This window comes from Xenopus laevis, chromosome 6L, assembly GCF_017654675.1.
Source record: "Xenopus laevis strain J_2021 chromosome 6L, Xenopus_laevis_v10.1, whole genome shotgun sequence".
Taxonomy (NCBI): Eukaryota; Metazoa; Chordata; class Amphibia; order Anura; family Pipidae; genus Xenopus; species Xenopus laevis.
In genome coordinates this window covers 73,818,733-73,839,576 of record NC_054381.1, presented here as the reverse complement: position 1 = coordinate 73,839,576, position 20,844 = coordinate 73,818,733, and the positions used below count along the sequence as shown (strand labels likewise).

The following is a 20,844-nucleotide window of genomic DNA, read 5'->3' as shown; positions in this document are numbered from 1 at the left end:
TTACCTCTTGCGACAGACTTTACTTCGCCAGCTCAGACCAGGCGAAGTGCAATAGCGTAGATAGGAGTTTCTCTAAAAATAGTTTAAATTTTTTCTAAGTCCAAAAAAACGCTGGCGTTTTTTACTTTTTACTGGGTGATAGGCTGAAAAAGATGCTAGCATCTCAGAGGGCAATAAAACTAAATCATTGTGGTGTTTTCTCTTTTCGGCTTCTACCACACATTTTTGAAGAAAGACATCTGATACTGCTACAATGTTTTCAAATGGTGATGCCCACAGGAAGAAGCATGTGATTGCAATTGGCCTTCAAATTAGAAAAGACAAATGTATTTAATATTTAAACAAAAAAATGGTAATCCAGTATAATCAGGAAAGCATTAGGTTGTATTTTAATACAAGAAATGAACAACATACAACATCATAAATAATATTATAGTTTTGCACATGCATATTAAAGTTGCCAATTTGAACAGTACATTACATTGTTATTACAAAGTATCATATCTACAGTAAGTAAAACACATACACCAACATTTTTGAATGTAAAAGACGTGTTGAAGGTTTTTATTTTGTGATAGGATTATTTTAATATTACACTTACTTCAATCTGCAATGGTGCACTGTAGGTAATTGATCTATTCTTCCATTACTAATCACATTATTATTTATGCCAAAGATTATATTGCACTGGAAAACCTTCACAGAGGATGAAGTGTTCAGTAAAAAGAGGATTTAGATGTCACCGTGGCCAACTGTGACTTAAAACGGGTTTCCAGGTAACGGATCCCATACCTGTACAATTTATATTAATATAATAATATAAATTTAAAAAGGTATTAATTAGGCATCCAACATACAGTCGGGGAATCATATGAATCATGGAAATGAGATAAAGCCAGTCGCACCAGGGTAGATCCATATGCAGATAAGCCACATGTAAAAGGAATTGCTAGAAAACTACAGTCAGAATTTGTTGATTATAATGTCAACTTATTGTTAATTTTTACAGTTGTATAGATACACACGGAATTAGTGGAATAGGTTAGGGAGGGAGATTGGTCAGGAATACAGAACATACAATTATACAACATTACTGTGAACATTTATCTGTGCTATTTTCTGTACTAAAATAGAGCCATTTGTTTCAATTTCATTCAGCATTACCTGGTATAGAGATAAATAAGTTGGGTTACAGTAACATTTCTCAATATCTTTTGTTGAGTATGTCAGCTCCATTGGCAGCAATATAGTTTTTACACTAGGATCGAGTTACTGTTTGCTACTAAGCTCCATTTTATCTCTGATAACTGATATTAGCAGCCTAAATCTGTCTGGAGCTGCTAATATCTCAGTAGCTAAAAATATTTAAACGCAAATTGTGCAAATTACTAAGTGCTCAGAAGACCATTATGAGTAAGTCACATAATTCTTTTTTGGGGTTTATATCCCTTTTAATCAAATTAATTAAATTAATTATCCTATTTTACCACAATTCATTTATATAATTATATTTATAATTAATAAAACTCCCATAAGGTATAGCGCTGCATGTTTTTTACAATTATCTAATCATCACTTTTATCACTGTCATAGTCACTGCTATCATTGCAGTCACTGCATTGGGGACAGGTTATTTTACTCATTTTAGGTTTTATGTTTGTATAAATGTGTCCAGCACAGCATTTGTACCATTTCCCTTGTCTCAAAAGTTCTGTGTTGAGAGCAGTTTTTTGGGCCTCTATTTGGTTGATTAGATGCAACTTTACTGGAATTTGTTTTATTTGAGTCTTTAATTCATCCATAGATAAGGTTTTGTTTATTTGTTTGGAAAGGTCTTGAATAGTTTGAATGCACTTTTGCGGTACTTTGCTGTATAGTAAAAATGACTCTACATGAAGAGCCAAACTGTATAACTCATATTCATTTTGAAAGATATCAAATTTTTTGGTAGAATTCATGTTTTTTTCAGAAAGAGCAGGAATGGACTCATCTACAATAGATTGTAGCTGAGGCACCTCTTGTAGTTTGTTTTTGATTGCACCAAGCTTCAGCCAGAATTGGATTTTCTCATTTAAAAGCATTAGTGATGAAAGGGAAATTTGTCCTTCTTGCATCTGTTGCATGACCTGGCTAGCCACTGGAAAGTGCTTTAACATATCATCTTTTTCACTAAGGAACATCTCTAAATAATTAAGCCATTTGCTAGCTATTTTCTCCTTCACTGTTTCAATATCAGATAAAGTTTGTTTTATTAAGTTACCAAACCTCAAGCTTTGCCTGATTGTTCTTGAGCATTTGGGACAAGATTTCAATTTGATTTCTTGGTCTTGTTCTGTGAGATTCATCCACTCAGAGAATTTTGTTACCTCGAAAAAATGATGGCAGTCCATCAATTTGACAAAGCGGGCATCTGGCTCATCTTCTTTGCCAAAGAATAATTCTGTAACCTCTTCGGCATCGCATACTCTGCATTTTTGAGGGCATGGCTCTCCACATAGGCCAATGCAGGGGTGCTTACATTTCAGTAATTTACTGCAGGGTTCATTGCATGGCCTCCTATCACAAGGCTCCCAGCAAAGTTTTGTGCACTTTTGATGAGCACAACGCCATCCACATGGCATTGTGCAAGGAGTACATGGATCACTACACTTAGAAGTGCATTTCCCATGGAAACATTTCTTTTCACAAGCACGAATACAGAAGCAGCTAGCTGTGCACTTTTCTTCACAGCGGTGAGAACACAACAGAATAATGTCACATGAATTGTTGCAAGGGAGGTGGAAACCTTGTTCCAAACAACTGCTGCAGCTGCCTGGACACAGATGCCCACATGACAGCTTTTCTTCACATTTTACACTACATCTTAATTTCATCCCTTTTTCCTCAGCTTCAGACTTTAAATGACATAGGATTTTATTTGTATGGCCACATTTCAGTGTAACAGTTACCTTTGCAGGACAGTTAACTGTACAGGTCTGACTGCAACATCGAACACATTTATGACCACATTGCAAAATATGAGGACACTGGCTTTTACAATCATATCTATCAGCAGATTGTGAACATGGTACATCTTGAATGTGCCCACATCTCTCAAGTTTCTTTGGCACTAGTTGTTTGCATTTTCCACAGGGCTGACTACACTTATTGTTGCACTTATGTCCATTTTCACATATAACTTTAGGGCAAGGCTTATTACAGACATAGTTTTTATGCTCTGAATCATAAGGATGACATTTCAGTACACATGCATGCCCGCAGGGTAGATGAAAGTCACAAAGATCCATACAGCCACCTTCTGGTACAGCTTTAAAGTCTTCTGCTTTAGAGACATAGGTTACTTTTTCTGGATGGTTTTGGCAGTATAGTGGAAGCTGGTTACCTATCTGTCTATTGGTTTTTAAGACATCATTAATTTTGCTCCACAGAGGAACATTAGAAAGGAGCTGCATATTTCCTACACAAAACAATCCTTTCTTGGCTCGGGACAAGGCAACACAGACTCTGTTTGGTATTTTAAGAAAACCAACATTGCCCCTTAAATTGCTTCTTACTAATGAAAGTATTATAATGTCATTTTCCTCCCCCTGATATTTGTCAACCACGCATACACGAACACCTTGGAATTTTGTCTTTGGCATCAGTTTTTGTAAACAGTGAAGCTGTCCAGAATAGGTTGTAAGAATTGTGATTTGCGATGGGTTATAACCCTGATTTAGTAAATATGAACACAAACATTTCACAAAAGCTGCTTCTTGAGAGTTCTGGAAGCTTTTTCCTTCTTTGATATGATCTTCAAAGTGATTGTGGTCAATAAAAAACAAATTTGAAGCAACTCCCTAGTAAACAAAAGTAAACAAAGAAATTTAAAAAAGCATATAAATATAAGGATATGTTTAAAGATTTATTTCTGACAGTTCTGTGGTGTAGTTTCATAATTCTTTTTTTTTTCAATAAGATGCAAAGTACAGGGTGCTTGAATGAAAGGGAGTCCTGAAATTTTAACCTGCCTTGAGTAAGTGTTACTTAAAGGACTCACTTTTAGTGATGAGCGAATCTGCCTTGTCTCTATTCACTGAAAAAAATTCCAACACTGTCAAAAAATTTGATGCAAAGACACAATCGGTGTGTCGTTGACTTACGTGTTTCTTGCCGTATAGCCGGCACTTCCTCGAACACAGCACAGCCTCTGCACGCTTAATAATTTCCACTGTGTGTGCTTTAATAAAGCCATTTATTTTACATAACGATTGTGTGTTTGCATTGTCCTCTGGACTAGCGCCCAAAATGCGGGACAAACTCTTGCACAAGGATACTGCTACACATGCCCTACATTGTCAGAGTACATCCTATTCACTATGCTACAACTGCTTTTTCAATAGAAAAGAAACCTTCCATGTTGCCAATTTCTTAAAATTTTTGACATTAGCTCTGGTCAACTTGTAATGTTACACACTATAACTGCTCACTGCTCACTTTACTAACAGAGTAGTGTTCATAACAGAAATTGCTATATTAAATGCACACAAGCTGTGGTAAATGCTATTCAGTGGGGGTCTGCCATTACCTTTTATTGAATTCTCTCTTTCCAACTCTTTTTATAAATGAGACAACTTAATCTTATTAATTAATTAGATACATATGCTATTGTATAATATATAGTAAAGCTTTCGGCTTTAGTATAGCTACAAAATTTATACATTTGTCTATTTAAAATAATAGATACAAAATACACTTTTACCTATTTGTATGTGCCATATGAGATGTAGTTCTTAAATGGAACAAGAAATCTTAAACTTACCTTGATTTTTTCAAAATTCATCACAGATTCATGATTCTCCAACTTATCATAAATATGTGGTGTTAAAAGCGTGGCAATTTCTGGCCTCATGCGATGCTGGAAAACACAAGTTTTTAGAAGACATTCACTATGATTATAAATATACAAGTATTGCACCCATTATCCAGAATGCTCAGAACAGGGGGGTTTCTGGACATTGGATCTTTCCATACTATTTTATCATTACGGTGAAAAAAGAAATGATTTTTAAAAATTTTGATTATTTGGATAAAATGGAGTCTATGGGAGATAGCCTTTCTGTAATTCAGAACTTTCTGGATAGCAGGTGTATATATATCTATATAATATATATATCTATATAATATCTATATCTATATCTATATCAATATCTATATATATATATATATATATATATATATATATATATATATATATATATATATATATATATATATATATATATATATATATATATATATATATATATATATCTTCCAGGCGAGTATCCGCACTCCAAGGTCAATCTTAATAGAATCAGGGGTGCACAGTAAATCTTGTATACATCAATGGTTTTCAGACCAGCACTCCCTTTTAGGTAAAACAAATAATCTTTTATTGTTGCATCATTATCCAACGTTTCGGTCCCTGTTGGGACCTTTTTAAAGGATGATCATCATGAGGCCACCCATTCCAAATAGTAGAAAGGAAGTTCCGTCTAAATATTCAGAATAGGGTTTTTACAGTGAGAGCTGTAAAGATGTGGAATTCTCTCCCTGAATCAGTCGTGCAGGCAGCTTTAAGAAGGGGTTGAGTGGCTTTTTAGCAAGTGAGGGATACAGGGTTATGGAAGATAGCTCATAGAACAAGTTGATACAGGGACTAGTCTGATTGCCATCTTGGAGTCAGGAAGGAGTTTTTTCCCCCTCTGAGGCAAATTGGAGAGGCTTCAAATGGGCTGCTTGATTCCATGACGGCTTCCCATGTGTTTGGGGTTGAGGTGTTGAGTACGGGGGAGATGTGACCAGGAGCGAACTCGAGCCGGGGAAGAGCACTTCTCTGTTGTACTATTGAGGTGCACTGGGCCCAGGGGCTTGCAATCTAAAGCAACCCAGTAATCGGTAAGCAGCACAATGAGAGTCACAGAAACATTATATTGCCACAGGACACACTTGGGGTGACAGGGCCCAGCAGTGAGCGGAACAGATGGTTATTGGATCCAGGTCAGGCTCATGTAGATGCCGCCAAAAATTTTATTCACTCTCTTATTATATCTAGACTACTGTAACTCTCTATTAATTGGCCTGCTCCACCAGAAACTGTCACCTCTCATGTTCATAATGGACACTGCTGCCAGGCTTATACACCTTGGCAACCGCTCCTCATCTGCCATGCCTCTGCCAATGCCTGCACTGGCTTCAACTACATTTCAGCACAAAATTCAAATTAATGACCCTGACATTCAAAGCACTTTATAACTCTTCCCCACCCTACATCTCTGAACAGGCCCGGATTTGTGGTAAGGCCACAAAGGCCGGGGCCTATGGCGGGTAAAAATTAGGATGCCGCGTCCCCCCGTTCAGCGGTGCTTACGTGTTCATGGGGGGAATACGGGCTATAGGACTGCGTCCCTGGGCAATCAGACCGTGCAGCCTAGGGGCATCCGCCCGAGGAATCCGGCCCTGTCTCTGAACACATCTCTAGTGTTTCATTCCCTTCCCCTTTAGATTGTAAGCTCTTTTGCACAGGGTCTTTTCACCTTTTGTACCGGTACTGGTCATTATGAAAGTAACTCTGTATGCTCTATGTACAGTATGTAATTCATGTGATTTCTTTGTATAAAACATTTATTTTACAGTGCTGTACAATATGTTGGCGCGCTAAAAATACATGTTAATAATAATATTTTTTTGCCTTCCTCTGGATCAACTAGCATTTAGGCAGATTCTATAGACTTTAAAGATTGAACTTGATGGATCTGTGCCTTTTTTCAACATTACTTGTTATTATATGTAATTAAAATCACCCACAGCAACCAATGATATGTTTGCTTTTAAACAGGTGACCAGTAAATGCTACCTGTTGATTGGTCACTATGGGTTACTGCTCCTGAGCAAATGTAGTGCCTTTTATTACATACAGTCATATGCAAAAGTTTGGGAACCCCTCTTAATTCTTTGGAGTTTTGTTTATTATTGGCTTTCAAAGTAGCAACTTCCTTTTAATATATAACATGCCTTATGGAAGCAGTAGTATTTCAGCAGTGACATAAAGTTTATTAAACTAACAGAAAATATGCAATATGCATCACAAAATTAGAGAGGTGCATAAATGTGTGCACCCCAACAGAGATATTACATCAATACTTAGTTGAGGCTCCTTTTGCAAATGTAATATCCTCTAGAAGCCTCCATAGCCTTTAATGAGTGTCTGGATTCTAGATGGCAGTATTTTTAACCATTCGTCCATACAAAAGCTCTCCAGTTCAGTTAAATTTGATGGCTCCCAGTATGGACAGCCTGCTTCAAATCATACCATAGATTTTCAATGATATTCAAGTCAGGGCCTGTGACGGCCATTCCAGAATAAATGCCTTTGTAGATATTGAAGTGTGTTTAGGGTCATTGTCTTGTGGGAATATCCAACCCATGCGTAACTTCAACTGTGTGCTGATGCTTGACCATTATCCTGAAGAATTTGTTGATTTTGGGTTGAATTCATCCGACCCTTGACTTTAACAAGGGCTCCAGTCCCTGAAGTAGCCACACAGCGCCACAGCGTGATGGAACCTCCACAAAATTTGACAGTAGGTGTTTTTCTTGGAATGTAGTATTTTTTTCCCGCTGTGCAAAACGCTTTTTGTTATGATCATATAACTAATTTTTGTCTCATCAGTCAAAAGCACTTTGTTCAAAAAAACTGTGGCTTGTCTAAATGAGCTTTTGCGTACAAAAAGCGTCTCTGTTTCTGGCGTGAGTACAGAAAGGGCTTCTTTCTCGTCACCCTGCCATACAGATGTTCTGAATTGTAGAACGATGTACAGATACACCATCTGCAGCAAGATGTTCTTGCAGGTCTTTGGAGGTGATCTTTGGGTTGTCTGTAACCATTCTCACAATCCTCCGCATATGCCGCACCTGTATTTTACTTGGCCTTCCAGACCTAGGTTTTACAGCAACTGTGCCTGTGGCCTTCCATTTTCTGATTACATTCCTTACAGTTGAAACTGACAATTTAATCCTCTGAGATTGATTGTTGTAGCCTTCCCCTAAACCATGATACTGAACAATCTTTGTATTCAGATTGTCAGGGGGCCTAGCAGCTCCTAAAGGGAGTAGTCTGGACCAAGGAGGAAGCCAGGAACAAGAGTCCAAGATCATGGTATCCGAGGGGATAAACTAGAGAATAGTCAAAGTCCAGGCAAAGTTTCAGGAGGCAGGCAGATCAGGTTCAAAGTAAGAGTTTCAAGCAGGAATCAGGATCAGGATAGCAATAGCAAAAACACACCCAGGTTCTATAGCACAAGAAACCTATAATTGGGCAGGGTTTCAGTGTCCAGGGCACCATTTTATGACAAAATCCCTGCACCAGTGATGACGTCATCATGCATCGACGATGCATCCACGTGTTCAACACGGGTGCCGCCATCTTGGATTTTCATCGCGATTTTCATGGCAATCCTGACACAGATCTTTTGAGAGTTGCTTTGAGGATCCCCTGCTGTCACTCTTCAGAGAAGCACAACTTGCAATTGGCCACCTTAAATACTTTTTCTCATGATTGGACACACCTGCATATGAAGTTCAAGGCTTAACTAGCTAATCCAACCAATTTGGTGTTGCCAGTAATCAGTATTGAACATTTACATGCATTCAAATTTTTACACAGCCAGTTTTTCACATATGATTTCAATTCATACATCTGACTACTGCTTCACTAAAAATCTTTGTACAGAAAACACCCCAGTACTCAGATGTTCCTGGGAAATGAAAGACAAACCACTGTTATCTTTTTTGTTGAAAGTGGAGTAAATTATTATGCAGGCTGAGAGGGGTTCCCTAAAATTTTTTCATTTGATTGTAATCCCCTTTATCTTTTTTTTTATGTGGCACACAGGGCAGGAAAATAGTGTGGCAGTTTGCACCAAAAGTCAAAATAAGGTGTGCTTCAAGCGAAAGATCCCTTATCCAGAAACCTGCTATCCAGAAAACTTAGAATTAATGGAAGGCCAGCTCCCATAGAATTAATTTTGAGCAAATAATTCTATTTTTTTAATTATTTTCTTTTTCCTCTATAATAATAAAACAATACATTGAACTTGATCCTAACTAAGCTATATAAATCCATATTAATGGCAAACAATCCTATTGGGTTTATTTAATGTTAAAATATATTTTAGCTGGTCTAAGGTACGGTGATCCAAATTACAGAAAAACCCTCATGTCCCAAGCATCTTGAATAATATATGTCATACCTGTAATACAACTGTATATACCGATTAGTAAGACATAATAAACATAATATTATCATGTACAAAGTATTGATATTATAAGAGATATATTATTTTTTATAGAAAAGGGAACACCAGTAGATAACAACATAGTCATTATTGGTGGACTGTGCATGATAAATACAACTGCACACGTAGGGGCATATTTATCAAGGGTCGAAATGAAAAAACTTTGAAATTCGAATCCAAAAAGACCAACCGAAATTTAATCGAATTCTTTTTGGGTCGAATAGGTCATTTTTCGATCGGGAAGGTCCGTATTTGGCCGAATTTGAATCGTTCAAATCAAAGGAATAGCGCATTCGATCAAATTCGATTCAAGGTTTTTCCCAAAAACACTTCGATTTTTCAAAGTCCACCAATTGATAGGTTCTAGGAGGTCCCCCATAGGCTAAAACAGTAGGTTTTAGATGGCGAATGGTCAAAGTCGAATTTTTAAAGAGACAGTAAATGATAAATTTCAATATTCAAATTTTTTTCAAATTCTAAACTAATTTGGACTATTCCCTACTCGAAGTACACAAAAATAGCTTGAAATTCTAATTTTTTTCATTCGAAAATTCACCTCGACCTTTGATAAATCTGCCCCTTATTATCACAGGCAGGTTGAGCTAAAGTTTTAAAAAAACAGGTAACCACAACACAGGGGCAGATTTATTAGGGATCGAGTTGTGTTTTCCATGAAAATTCAAGTTTTTGAGGTCATTTTTTTGGTCAAAAAAATTAGTTTTTTTTAAAATTTTCGAGATGTTTTATACCTCAACCCTGGAAATAGCTTGAATCCAAAAATACACTATCTAAAACCTGTTGAGGTCATGTAGAAGTCAATGGCAGAGGTCCCTTGAACCATTTGAAGATGTTAATAGTCTTTATTATGTTTGAGTTATTTTCTGAGGGTTTTGAAAACTTTGAATAATTCGAGCAAATCGAGTTTTTTCCTTGGAAAACTCGATTTATTTGAATTTTCTGGTTGTTAACCCCAAATTCGAGCTTTTTCCATTCAAGTTTTTTCTTAAATAAGTAACCATTCGAGTTGTAAGTTCATTCGAGGTATAAAAAACTCCAAAATTCGACCTTTGATTAATAACCCTTTTAAGTTTACACCAGAATACCCCTTTGTGTCCTTTTTCAGGAAGCACTACTGGTAAAGGATAAACAAACAATATAATTAAATGTATTAACTAATTTACTTATACATATACCATTAAATGTTGGTCTATAAGAATTTATACCAAATACAGCAGCTCATGTAAACAAACACAAATTAATAACATCATTATTATACTTAAAATATTAATTTATTTATAATATGTACCAATGGGATATGACAGTACAAAGTGCCATTTTATGTACTTTAGCTAGAGCAAAAAATATCTTCATTAGTTTATAAGAGTCTTACTTACTTGGTAATTTAACCGAACGTATGGGACGTTCATCCTGACTAGTCTCTCAAACATAGATACATCCAGATTAAAAGTTATTGCCAGATCATACACTGTTGTGCTGGGACGGAGCTGTGGGAGAGAAAAACATTTTACTTTAAATGTATTTAATCTCAAAATAAAAAAGGTTGAGGTGCAGTAGAACAAATGCCCTAAAAGACCCAAAGTGTTCACAATCTTTTTCTTATTTGATCTTCTCTACAATCCCTAACTGGTATTCTTGTGCAGTTAAGAGAAAGGTAAGATTTTTTTTGCTTCTAAGTTCAGGTTTTCACTCTATCGCGTAGCAGTGTCCCGGAACAGTGCAGTTTTCAGCGAAGAGGAGCACTAGCTATGGGTACAATCACTGGGGGGTTCTTAACAAATTGGCACCCCCAATGATTATACATTACCTTCTCCTTTAAAGTTATTTGTAAATGTAATTACAGTTGAAAGCAGTTTTTGTTTATCCATTTGCATTCTCATGATCTAACTCTTATAGCAAAGTAACGGGGAGTCTGGTCCCCTTTTGTTCTCCAGCTTTTATCAGCTAGTTTGCAAGAGTGCAGAAAATGTAAACAGTCAGACATATACTCCCCTTAATTGCAATTAATTATACACATAAAACAATTGAAAATGGGTAATTAATTTGGGTTTGATAAGAGCAATTAAATCATTAAAAGGCGAGGTAATCAATAATCCCCAAACGATAGACACATTTTCGAGTGTTTTATGCAAATCTATATAATGGTAAGACCATGGCTCCGTCATTAACTGAATCAACGATACAGCGCTATTTGCGAGAAACTGACCTCTTACAATTCCGAGAAAATCAGAGAGAGGAACTAGAAGCTGAAATAACTGAGTTAGAAATAGAATTGGCTATTTCCCAACAAAAATCATCTAAAGCGCCAGGGCCAGACGGATTCACGCTTCTGTATTATAAGAAATTTCAATCTATACTTGTGCCAGTACTCACTAAATTGTTTAACAAACTACTCACTTCAGATCTGGAAATTACACAGGATATGGCCAGGGCTAATATAATTGTGATCCCAAAACCTGATAGAGATCCCAATCTATGCCAAAACTACAGACCAATTTCTTTAATAAATCTGGATCTCAAATTGTACGCCAAAATTTTGGCTAATAGGCTCAATCGGCACCTACATACGATCATTCATCCAGATCAAACTGGATTCATACAGGGGAGGGAAGCAACAGACAACATTAGGCCAATTCTACAAATAGTATATGCGGTCGAAAACAATAAAGTTCCATCTATGCTCTTAGCTTTAGATGCCGAAAAGGCTTTCAACCGCATAGACTGGAGATACATTGAAAACACTCTTATGCAAATGGGTTGCGGATCAACATTCACCTCTGCGGTAATGAAACTGTAAGACAGACCCTCAGCTCAGATAGCAATGGGGGGATATCATTCAATCTCATTCCCTATTAAAAACGGGACACGGCAAGGTTGCCCCTTATCCCCTCTAATATTTGCGCTGTGCATTGAACCCCTGGCTCATAGGATACGCCGAAATCCTGACATATCAGAGATAACCATTGGGTCCCATACATATAAAATAGCGCTTTTTGCTGACGATACTATCTTTTCGATAACTAGACCTCAGACTACCCTGCCTAACCTATATAAGGAGATCCAAGACTTCGCTACCGTCTCAGGTTTCAAAATAAATAACACTAAATCGGAGGCGCTCAATCTTTCTCTTGATAAACATGTACAGAAACTCCTCGAACTCAATTTTGAATTCCAGTGGGCTAATAAAGGACTCAAATATCTAGGAGTCAAGATCCCTAAATGCATAGCTCAAATAGCAGAAATTAATTATACCTCTCTGATCCTATCATTACGCAAAGACTTACAACGGTGGAATACCATACCAATATCTTGGTTAGGCAGGATATGTTCTATTAAAATGAATCTACTCCCCAAGCTTTTATATCTGTTTAGAGCTCTGCCAGTGCCTCCTCCTAAGAAAGAACTAGACAAACTACAACTACAAATGCTAGACTTCATTTGGCGACACAAGAAACATAGAATTGCTAAATCAGTCTGCTATCAATCTACCAACAGAGGGGGTTTAGCCTTTCCACATCTGGAAAATTATAGGAAAGCAGCCACAATAGCGCAAGTAGCTTAATGGCACTCGTCCGCCAACATTGACAGATGGGTGGAACTTGAAAACCAATTAACTGCCCCCACAAAGTAGCGGACCTACTGTGGTTAGAGTACAAACACAGGCCCAGAAGGCTCATGAACAACATTTTCATCAAGTATTCAATCAATACTTGGGACAAAGTGAAGGCAGCCTTATATCCGCATAAATGGCCATCCCCAACACCATTATTACATAACCCTGCTTTCCCACCGGGGCTGAACTCCTCTTCATTTGCATGGTGGACAACCAATGGCATCACGAAAGTACAGGATATGTTTCGTAACTCAAAATTACTGACGTGGGACACTCTGCGAACACAATATCACATACCTTTAAGAGAACACTATCGCTTTCAGCAGATTTCCCACTTTATTTTAAGATTATTGGGGCAGGGGTCTCCAGACACCTCACCTTTTGAATATGTTTGCAATAACCCCCACCGCAAGCACAAAATTAGCTTGCTTTACTCCGAGCTTATGGAACTAATAAACTCTACAGGGAAAACAAGGGCAATGCTTAAATGGGAGCAGCGCCTAGGAGATTCTATTGCTGATGAAGAATGGGAGATGATTCACAGAAAATGCATATAAAGTTTACCACGATTGGTATTATACGCCCCAAAAACTTAATAGATGGTTTCACACGACGGATCTTTGCCCGAGAGGCTGCGGGGAAAATGCAGATGAAAATGCATATGTGGTGAACTTGCCCTTTAATCAACAGATTGTGGAAAGAAGTCTTTCAGACAATTAATGATACCTTAGCAACGGCTTTAGGTCCGGACCCTTGGACGGCTCTACTGCTACGGAAGCCCGAACAAGTGACTTCTAACGAACACAAGCTATGCGTTCAACTTTGTTTAATGACCAGGGGCTTGATAGCAAAAAAATGGAAAGGACTCCCCCCAACGATGCAGGAAATTCGGAATAGACTGTGGTGGACTATTGAAATGGAGAAATTAACTGCTCTTATGAATAATAGATTACACAAATTTGATGAAGTGTGGAATATCTGGCTATTTCGAGAAGGCTTACTGCATAGACAGGTATAGCGTCTCAACCACCAAACTTCCTATCCTCCTCCCCCCCCAGTTTTCTCCCCCCCCCACGCTATAGTTCTTCTCATGTTTGAATATGACTATACGGTATTTCACTGCCTAAAAATAAGAAACGAGAATATTTCCTTTTGAGTAGGAAAAGGAAAATAGTGTAGAGGTGGAGAAGTCCCAAAGAAACTGCTGCCTGTTATTTTCTAAGCCCTGGGACCCCACACGGGGAGAAAGTAGTACACTGGGGACTGTGGTCTCGTATATTACATGCCCTATCTCTTAAAGTGCTAAAATCTAAAAAAACACAAATCCACCAGTGCCATATGAACAACAGAGAATGAAGAAATTGAATGCGGTTCCCTGGACCAGACTATGAGTACCCAAAATTCAGTTAAAAAGAGATTGTTTTTAAAAAAAAGTTTTTTTTGATCGAAATGGTAGTTAGAATCTAAGCAACCATAAAATAAAGTATTATAGTGAAGAGAGGCTCTGCCAACACGTTTCGCTAAAAAGCTTTGTCAAGGCAATTTTCTCCACCTCTACACTATTTTCCTTTTCCTACTCAAATTTCCTTGAATGTTGGTCCTGGTTCCTTTTTTTGTAAAATGAAATTTTTAACGTATTACCTTGCGATTTTATAATGCACTAGCACTTGCATAAATTAATTATTTCGAACCACACTCAGTCGGCAACTGAGTAACGGTTAAGCACTAGCACTTTTTAATTTATTGGAATTCTGAATCTATTGCTTATAGATTAAGTACATAAATTAACAAGTTGGCACTGGCCACTTTTTAATACACAGAAAAAGCAACATTATGCTTCTCTGAACTTGTTGTTGTGTTATTTATTTTAAGCTTTAATCAAACTAAGCAAATCTTGTTTATTAGCACAAGCACTTTATAAGCACTTTATAATTATTAACTCATTGGTTCACTATATAATTTAAATAAGTTAGTTAATTAATTTGAGAGTAAGGGGGCTCTTACTATCTTTTTTCTTTTCCTTTGAATAATTGGCAACAGTAATTCACGCCTCCTTCCTCCACAAGGTAACATTTAAACCTAAAGGACTGCCTTTCTTCCTTGTCATGGCATTATAAATTTACCAGCAATGTATATTGCCAATATCAATGCTGGACCTAGCTGGTGATTTACCAGCTAGGCCAGTCAAATACCAGCCAGAATCAAGTGTTGTACCTGTACAAAAATGTAATATGTCACTGGATGTAGAGTGTATATATATATATATATATATATATATATATATAGCTCTAGTGTAATATATATACAGGTATGGGACCTGTTATCCACAATGCGCGGGACCAGGGGTTTTCCGGATAACGGATCTTTCTGTAATTTGGGTCTTCATGCCTTAAGTCTACTAAAAATTCATTTAAACATTAAATAAACCCAATAGGCTGGTTTTCCTTTCAATAAGGATTAATCTTAGTTGAGATCAAGTACAAGCTACTGTTTTATTATCACAGAGAAAAAGGAAATCATTTTTAAAAATTTGGATGATTTGGATAAAATGAAGTCTATAGGAGACAGCCATTCCATAATTCGGAGCTTTCTGGATATCGGGTTTCCGGATAAGGGATCCTATACCTGTATATGAATCAGATAAAATTGAGCGTAGGACTGGCCAGATATGGGATGACTTTGACGTAGTTGGTCAGCTTAAATATATTGCAATATATGGACAAACAATCCCTGTTTTGTTTAAAGGGTAAAGCATTTTTCAGTAGCAGTTTGCACAAAATGTCTCTGTCTTAAATATATTGATAATGAGGTGAGTGCAGAGGACTCTTGTATTTGTCTATATGTATTTTGTGGTCACAGCCTCATTGCACCCCCGCCTAATGGTTTTAAATAAATAGTGGTGAGCACAACTCTCCCTTGTTTGTTATTTATAATATCCGTATATTTTACAAGAGGGGGTACTTTATTGACTATATAATACACAAAAGCCATGAATATCTTGTAAATTATATCCTTATAAACGGTGAGTTCTAATGTCATCATTTATAAACAGTGAGTTCTGATGTCAGTTCTGTCACATGACTCACTGAAATTTGTGTATTATAACAAATAAAGTACCCCCTGTTGCAAAATATGAGGATATTAGAAGTTACCTCGGAGTTCCATGACCTGTATAAAAACACTTGCTTCTATCTATCTATCTATCTATCTATCTATCTATCTATCTATCTATCTATCATTGCCTATTTTTTTTACATTTATCATCTATTTTTTAAATCATACCTGTTGATGATCACCAATTAAAATTAGATGCTGACAGCCTGAACTTATAGAGGTAAGGATGTGGGCTTCTAGCACTTCTGCTGCTTCTTCAACTACAACAATTTTAGGTTGAATGCTTTGGAGAAGTCTTCTGTATTTAGCAGCACCTATCACAATAAAGAAAAAATACACATAAACAACTTTGTGATAATACAGTAGATTTTTACATAACCTGATTTTAAGTTTTCCCTTATTTTACATTGTTGTTTTATGGTCCCACCTATATATTATGCATAATATATTTTTCTGATTTTACATTTTCCTGGATTTTACACCATTTGTTCTTCTCCCCTGAAAAACATAAAATGGGGGTTCTACTGTTTATATAAAATCAAGCACGCCTTTCACTGAATTACTTTCCCTGAATTGGCTTAAAGGGGTTGTTCCCCTGTAAATTAACTTATAGTATGATATATAGAGAGATATTCTGAGACCATTTGCAAATGGTTTTAATTTTTATTACTTTTTATTAAATTGCAATTGGTTGCTAGGGTCCAAATTACCATATCAACCATGCATTGATTTGAATAAGAGACTAGAATATGAACAGGAGAGGGACTGAATGGAAAGATTAGTGATAAATGTAGCAATAGCAATAAATGTGTAGCCTTGCAGAGCATATGTTTTTTAGATGGGTTCAGTGACCCCCATTTGAAACCTGAAAAGAGTCGGAAGAAAAAATTAAAAAATGTAGGCCAGTGGAAAAGTTGCTTAGAATTTGGCATTCTATAATATACTGAATGTTAACTTAAAGGGGAACTATCGTGAAAATTAAAATATAATAAGCTTCATCATACTGAAATAAGAATTTTCAAAATATAATCAATTAAAAATTATTAACTTTTTCTGAAATATTCAAGTTAATCTTCACTATCCCCCTCTCAGCATCAACCTCTCTTCATTCTCTTTCTATGCAGCAGCAGGAAGTCTGATATTGAAAGACAGTTAAATCCAATATATCTTTAAGGGGGGTTCCTTTTTTTCTAGATGTATTAGAGATCACTCTATTAAAGGGATAGGGACACTTCTCAGGTTTTAGCATAATTTAATTCTTCATCAAAATAGGTCTTTATGTCCTTTAGACATAAATGGCATATATGTGACCTATTTCTATGTAAATTGGACATAGGTCACTTCTCCTTTAAGAGAGTGCCAGACTCCGACAAGTTCTTATGGTCCCTTGGGGGTTGTCAATCAGAGCTTGCAAGGCAGGAAGTTAAATGCTTGACTGACAGGAAGAATATTGCAGCACAGTTAAATGGTATTTTCAGCCTAAACTATGTGGCCACACAGGGTCAGGATTTAAAGCCTCCTTATCACAGTGCAGCTGCTTCCTTTCATGTTCAGGTATGTGACTATACAATCATACCTCCCCAACCTCCCCCTAATTACCATGTTCATTTTACAAAATTTCTCAGGTTATAAAAGTTTGAACATATTTCTGTGTTTTTTCAGTTATTACAGTTTTGCTAATGAAGGTGAATTGCCCTTTAAGCTGTGAGTCTAACTTTTCCCAAGGAACCTGTTATCTTATATTGTTACAATTACTTATTTGCTTATCTAGATTGCTTATCTAGATACATTTGAATTGTTGGAAATGTATCCTATCTTCTGCTGTGGCTGTTCTGGGCTATCTGCCAAAAACCAATTAAGTTAGAAACTTTGTTTCTTTTTCAGGCTCTTCAGTGCATAGAAAAACTGGACTTTCCAGTACAAATGAGGGACTGCAGGTTGAGCTGTCAAAAGATGGACTGTCCCTCTAAAAATGGGACAGTTGGAATGTATGTACAATAACAATCCTCCGCTCCTCCACCGAACTGCAAAAATCCTCTTCTGCATCACTCTGTGCATTTTTTTTAATGGTGCTTTTAACTTATTCTGCCTTACTTGATTATGTGTGGCCCTTGTCTTCCTGCCGTCCCTGCACAAACAGAATGATCTGTGACAGGACTGTGTGCAAGATTAACCTTTTAACTCCCAGAGCTGGAGTAGATCATTAGGAAAAGTCAAGCAGGCAGGAAAGAGACACTCATATATAACCTAGTGAGAGGGAATGAGTTAAAAGCACCATCTGAAAAAAAAAAACCTGACCAGATTTTCAGAAAGAGGATGCTTTTCATTTTTGCAGGAGTGGGTGTGAGATAAGAGAGGCTGAAAGCAGTAGTACTCACCCCCTACAGGAAGTAGTATCCTTCTAATGAGGAAGTGGAGTGTTTTTATACAACAATATATTTTACTAATTTGTGGGTTTACATCAGTAATAAGATTTACATACATATAAATCTTGTCTTTCTACATGTTGAATTTGCGCCAAAGGCAGTTATTTTGTTAGGTTTTGTACTGGAATCAGTAATTTGAGTGAGTTCTACTGCATCTGATAGGTAAGGGACCCCCTCAAAAAATATATAGAATCTAAATGTCAATGAAAATCTGACACCAACTCCTACCTGAAGACAGAATGAAGAGAAACAGATGTTGAGAGAAAGATAGTAAAGATAAAGAGTTTTTACAGAAAGGGTACAGCATTTTTATTTGATAGGACTTAGAGTTTCTTATTTCCTAAGTTTCTTATTTCAATATGATGATATACTTCCCCTTTAAAGGGGAAGTAGGAAATAATACATGTTCCAGCCATAAGCATATAACATTTAAGAGTCAATGAGCTGCTACGTGTTGCTATGCTCCATTGCACATGCACCTACCCATAAAAAGCAGTTTTATCCTTAGCACATGGTATTAGCTATATTGCTTGCAAGTGACTGCAGTTAGTTAATGCAATACTTACATGCCAATTTTTAGCCAAAATTTGCTTGGGACAAGTGCAAAATTAATGCAAAGACAGTGAAATAAATGTTTAAATTACCCTGTAAATTACTGTACCTGTTGTAGTCATGCCAATAATATCTGCATCCCCCAGTATTAAAAGATCCTCCTGATTTCTTAGCTCTGCCATTCTGTTAATAACTATCTGGTACATATTTTCTTGTGTGAAAATCTGGTTTTGAATATCAGTAAGATACCTGGATCGCCACCATCTAGAATAGAAGGGTCATTTGTTAACAAAGCAGAATTTCTGAAAAGACTGTTCCTGAACACAGTAACTTGGATAAGCCTAATTGTCCTGAAAACCAGTGGCCCTCTAACTGTTACTGACTATAACTACCAGCACTTTTTACACATTTATCCTTCAGAAAGAATGTTGGTACTTCATTATACTTGCAATGAAAAGATTCAATTAGCGATGCATGGCCTGGGCTGAAATTATTGTGACCTGCATTTTTAGCCTCAGGTAGGGCAGCTTCAGGCTGAATAATGGGTCACCACCTCGGCTGTGGGTCACCATTGCCCACTGCAGAGAACAGAACTTTTCACTTGTGGATTGACACTGGGCACCCTGCCCTTGTACTTCCTTTGCTGTTGGAAGCCCCTTGGGCTGGGTCTGGCCCAGTTTAAATAGGGGTGAGTTATAGGGTGTGTGCAGGTCAGGTAATTTCTGACATGTGCATCCTAGATGCTATATCTAAAGAACAGAAAATGCCATCAAAGAAATACCCCATAGAATATATGAACATTTTGACCACAGTGGCTTGAGATTTATGGGGATATCCCATAAGATAATGCATTGGAGGGGAGGTAGCAATATTAACACCATATCAAAGAAAGAAACTAAATGGATCAATTAACAATTAAAAACTTTGAATCCATATGGACCTAATATTGAAACAGGTATTAAAGGTGTTGCCTTCCAAAACTTTATTCAGTTCATTCAGATTGTTCCCAGAAATAAATACTGTTTTCAACTGCTATCCATTTTTTATTTTTGATTGTCTATTTTTAAATTGAAGTTTAATGTCTCGGTAATCCAGGTGCAGATGTTAAAATTTGCTACATTAGTTGATACATTACTCACAGCATCTGTGGAATATTAGCAACTATTGTATCAATTATAACAGCTGCCTTTAGGGATTCTGCTCAGCAGGACCAAATATAAGAAACTAATGTATCGATTTAGATATAGAGTTGATAACCTTTCATTTTAAATATGCACTTTATATGCGGATTGGGAGAAGGAAACAGAAAACCAGGCCCTAGTGGTTATAAAGCAGAAACCCTCATGCAGGAGCAGAAGTGGTGACTGCAAATGGTTCTGAAATATTTTATGGAGTACAAAAAGGTTGGAATAAGCAAAACCTTATCAGACAAGACCCTAAAAACCTCCTCCATCTTTTACCTGTATATTTCCCATCGTTTGCGAGGTGGAACAAGCCAAAGATTGTGGATCGAACTGCATGCTCTCTCATCCATGTGGTCTATCTTTTCCAGCTCATGCCTTATTAGCCTTCTCAGTTTCTTCTTCATATCATTAGGGATCTGTAAAACACATATTTTTATGTGGGCTATAAATACTTATTTTAAATGTTTTTCAGATTGTGGGGGTATGTAATAAAATGCACTAAGTTTGGCCAGGTGCAATAACCTACAGCAACCAATCAGCAGGTAGAATTTACTGGTCACTTGTTTAAAAACAAACATATTATCAGTTGCTATGGGTCACTGATACTGGACAAATGTAGT

At 36.8% G+C, this 20,844-nt stretch overlaps 1 protein-coding gene across 2 annotated transcripts in view; it reads right to left on the bottom strand.

Annotated features, from left to right (window-relative positions):
• Nucleotides 1-366: 366 nt before the first annotated feature.
• Nucleotides 367-20,844, bottom strand: part of znfx1.2.L (zinc finger, NFX1-type containing 1, gene 2 L homeolog) — a 66,040-nt gene continuing 45,562 nt past the window's right edge. For both annotated transcript variants that reach the window (XM_018267640.2, XM_041566176.1), the window contains exons 13-18: nucleotides 20,501-20,640; nucleotides 19,150-19,304; nucleotides 16,231-16,376; nucleotides 10,712-10,822; nucleotides 4,802-4,897; nucleotides 367-3,839 (exon numbers count right to left, since the gene is read on the bottom strand). In XM_018267640.2, coding sequence (XP_018123129.1) covers nucleotides 1,566-3,839; nucleotides 4,802-4,897; nucleotides 10,712-10,822; nucleotides 16,231-16,376; nucleotides 19,150-19,304; nucleotides 20,501-20,640 — 2,922 coding nt within the window. In that variant the 3' untranslated portion in view covers nucleotides 367-1,565. The remainder of the gene's footprint in view (nucleotides 3,840-4,801; nucleotides 4,898-10,711; nucleotides 10,823-16,230; nucleotides 16,377-19,149; nucleotides 19,305-20,500; nucleotides 20,641-20,844) is intronic.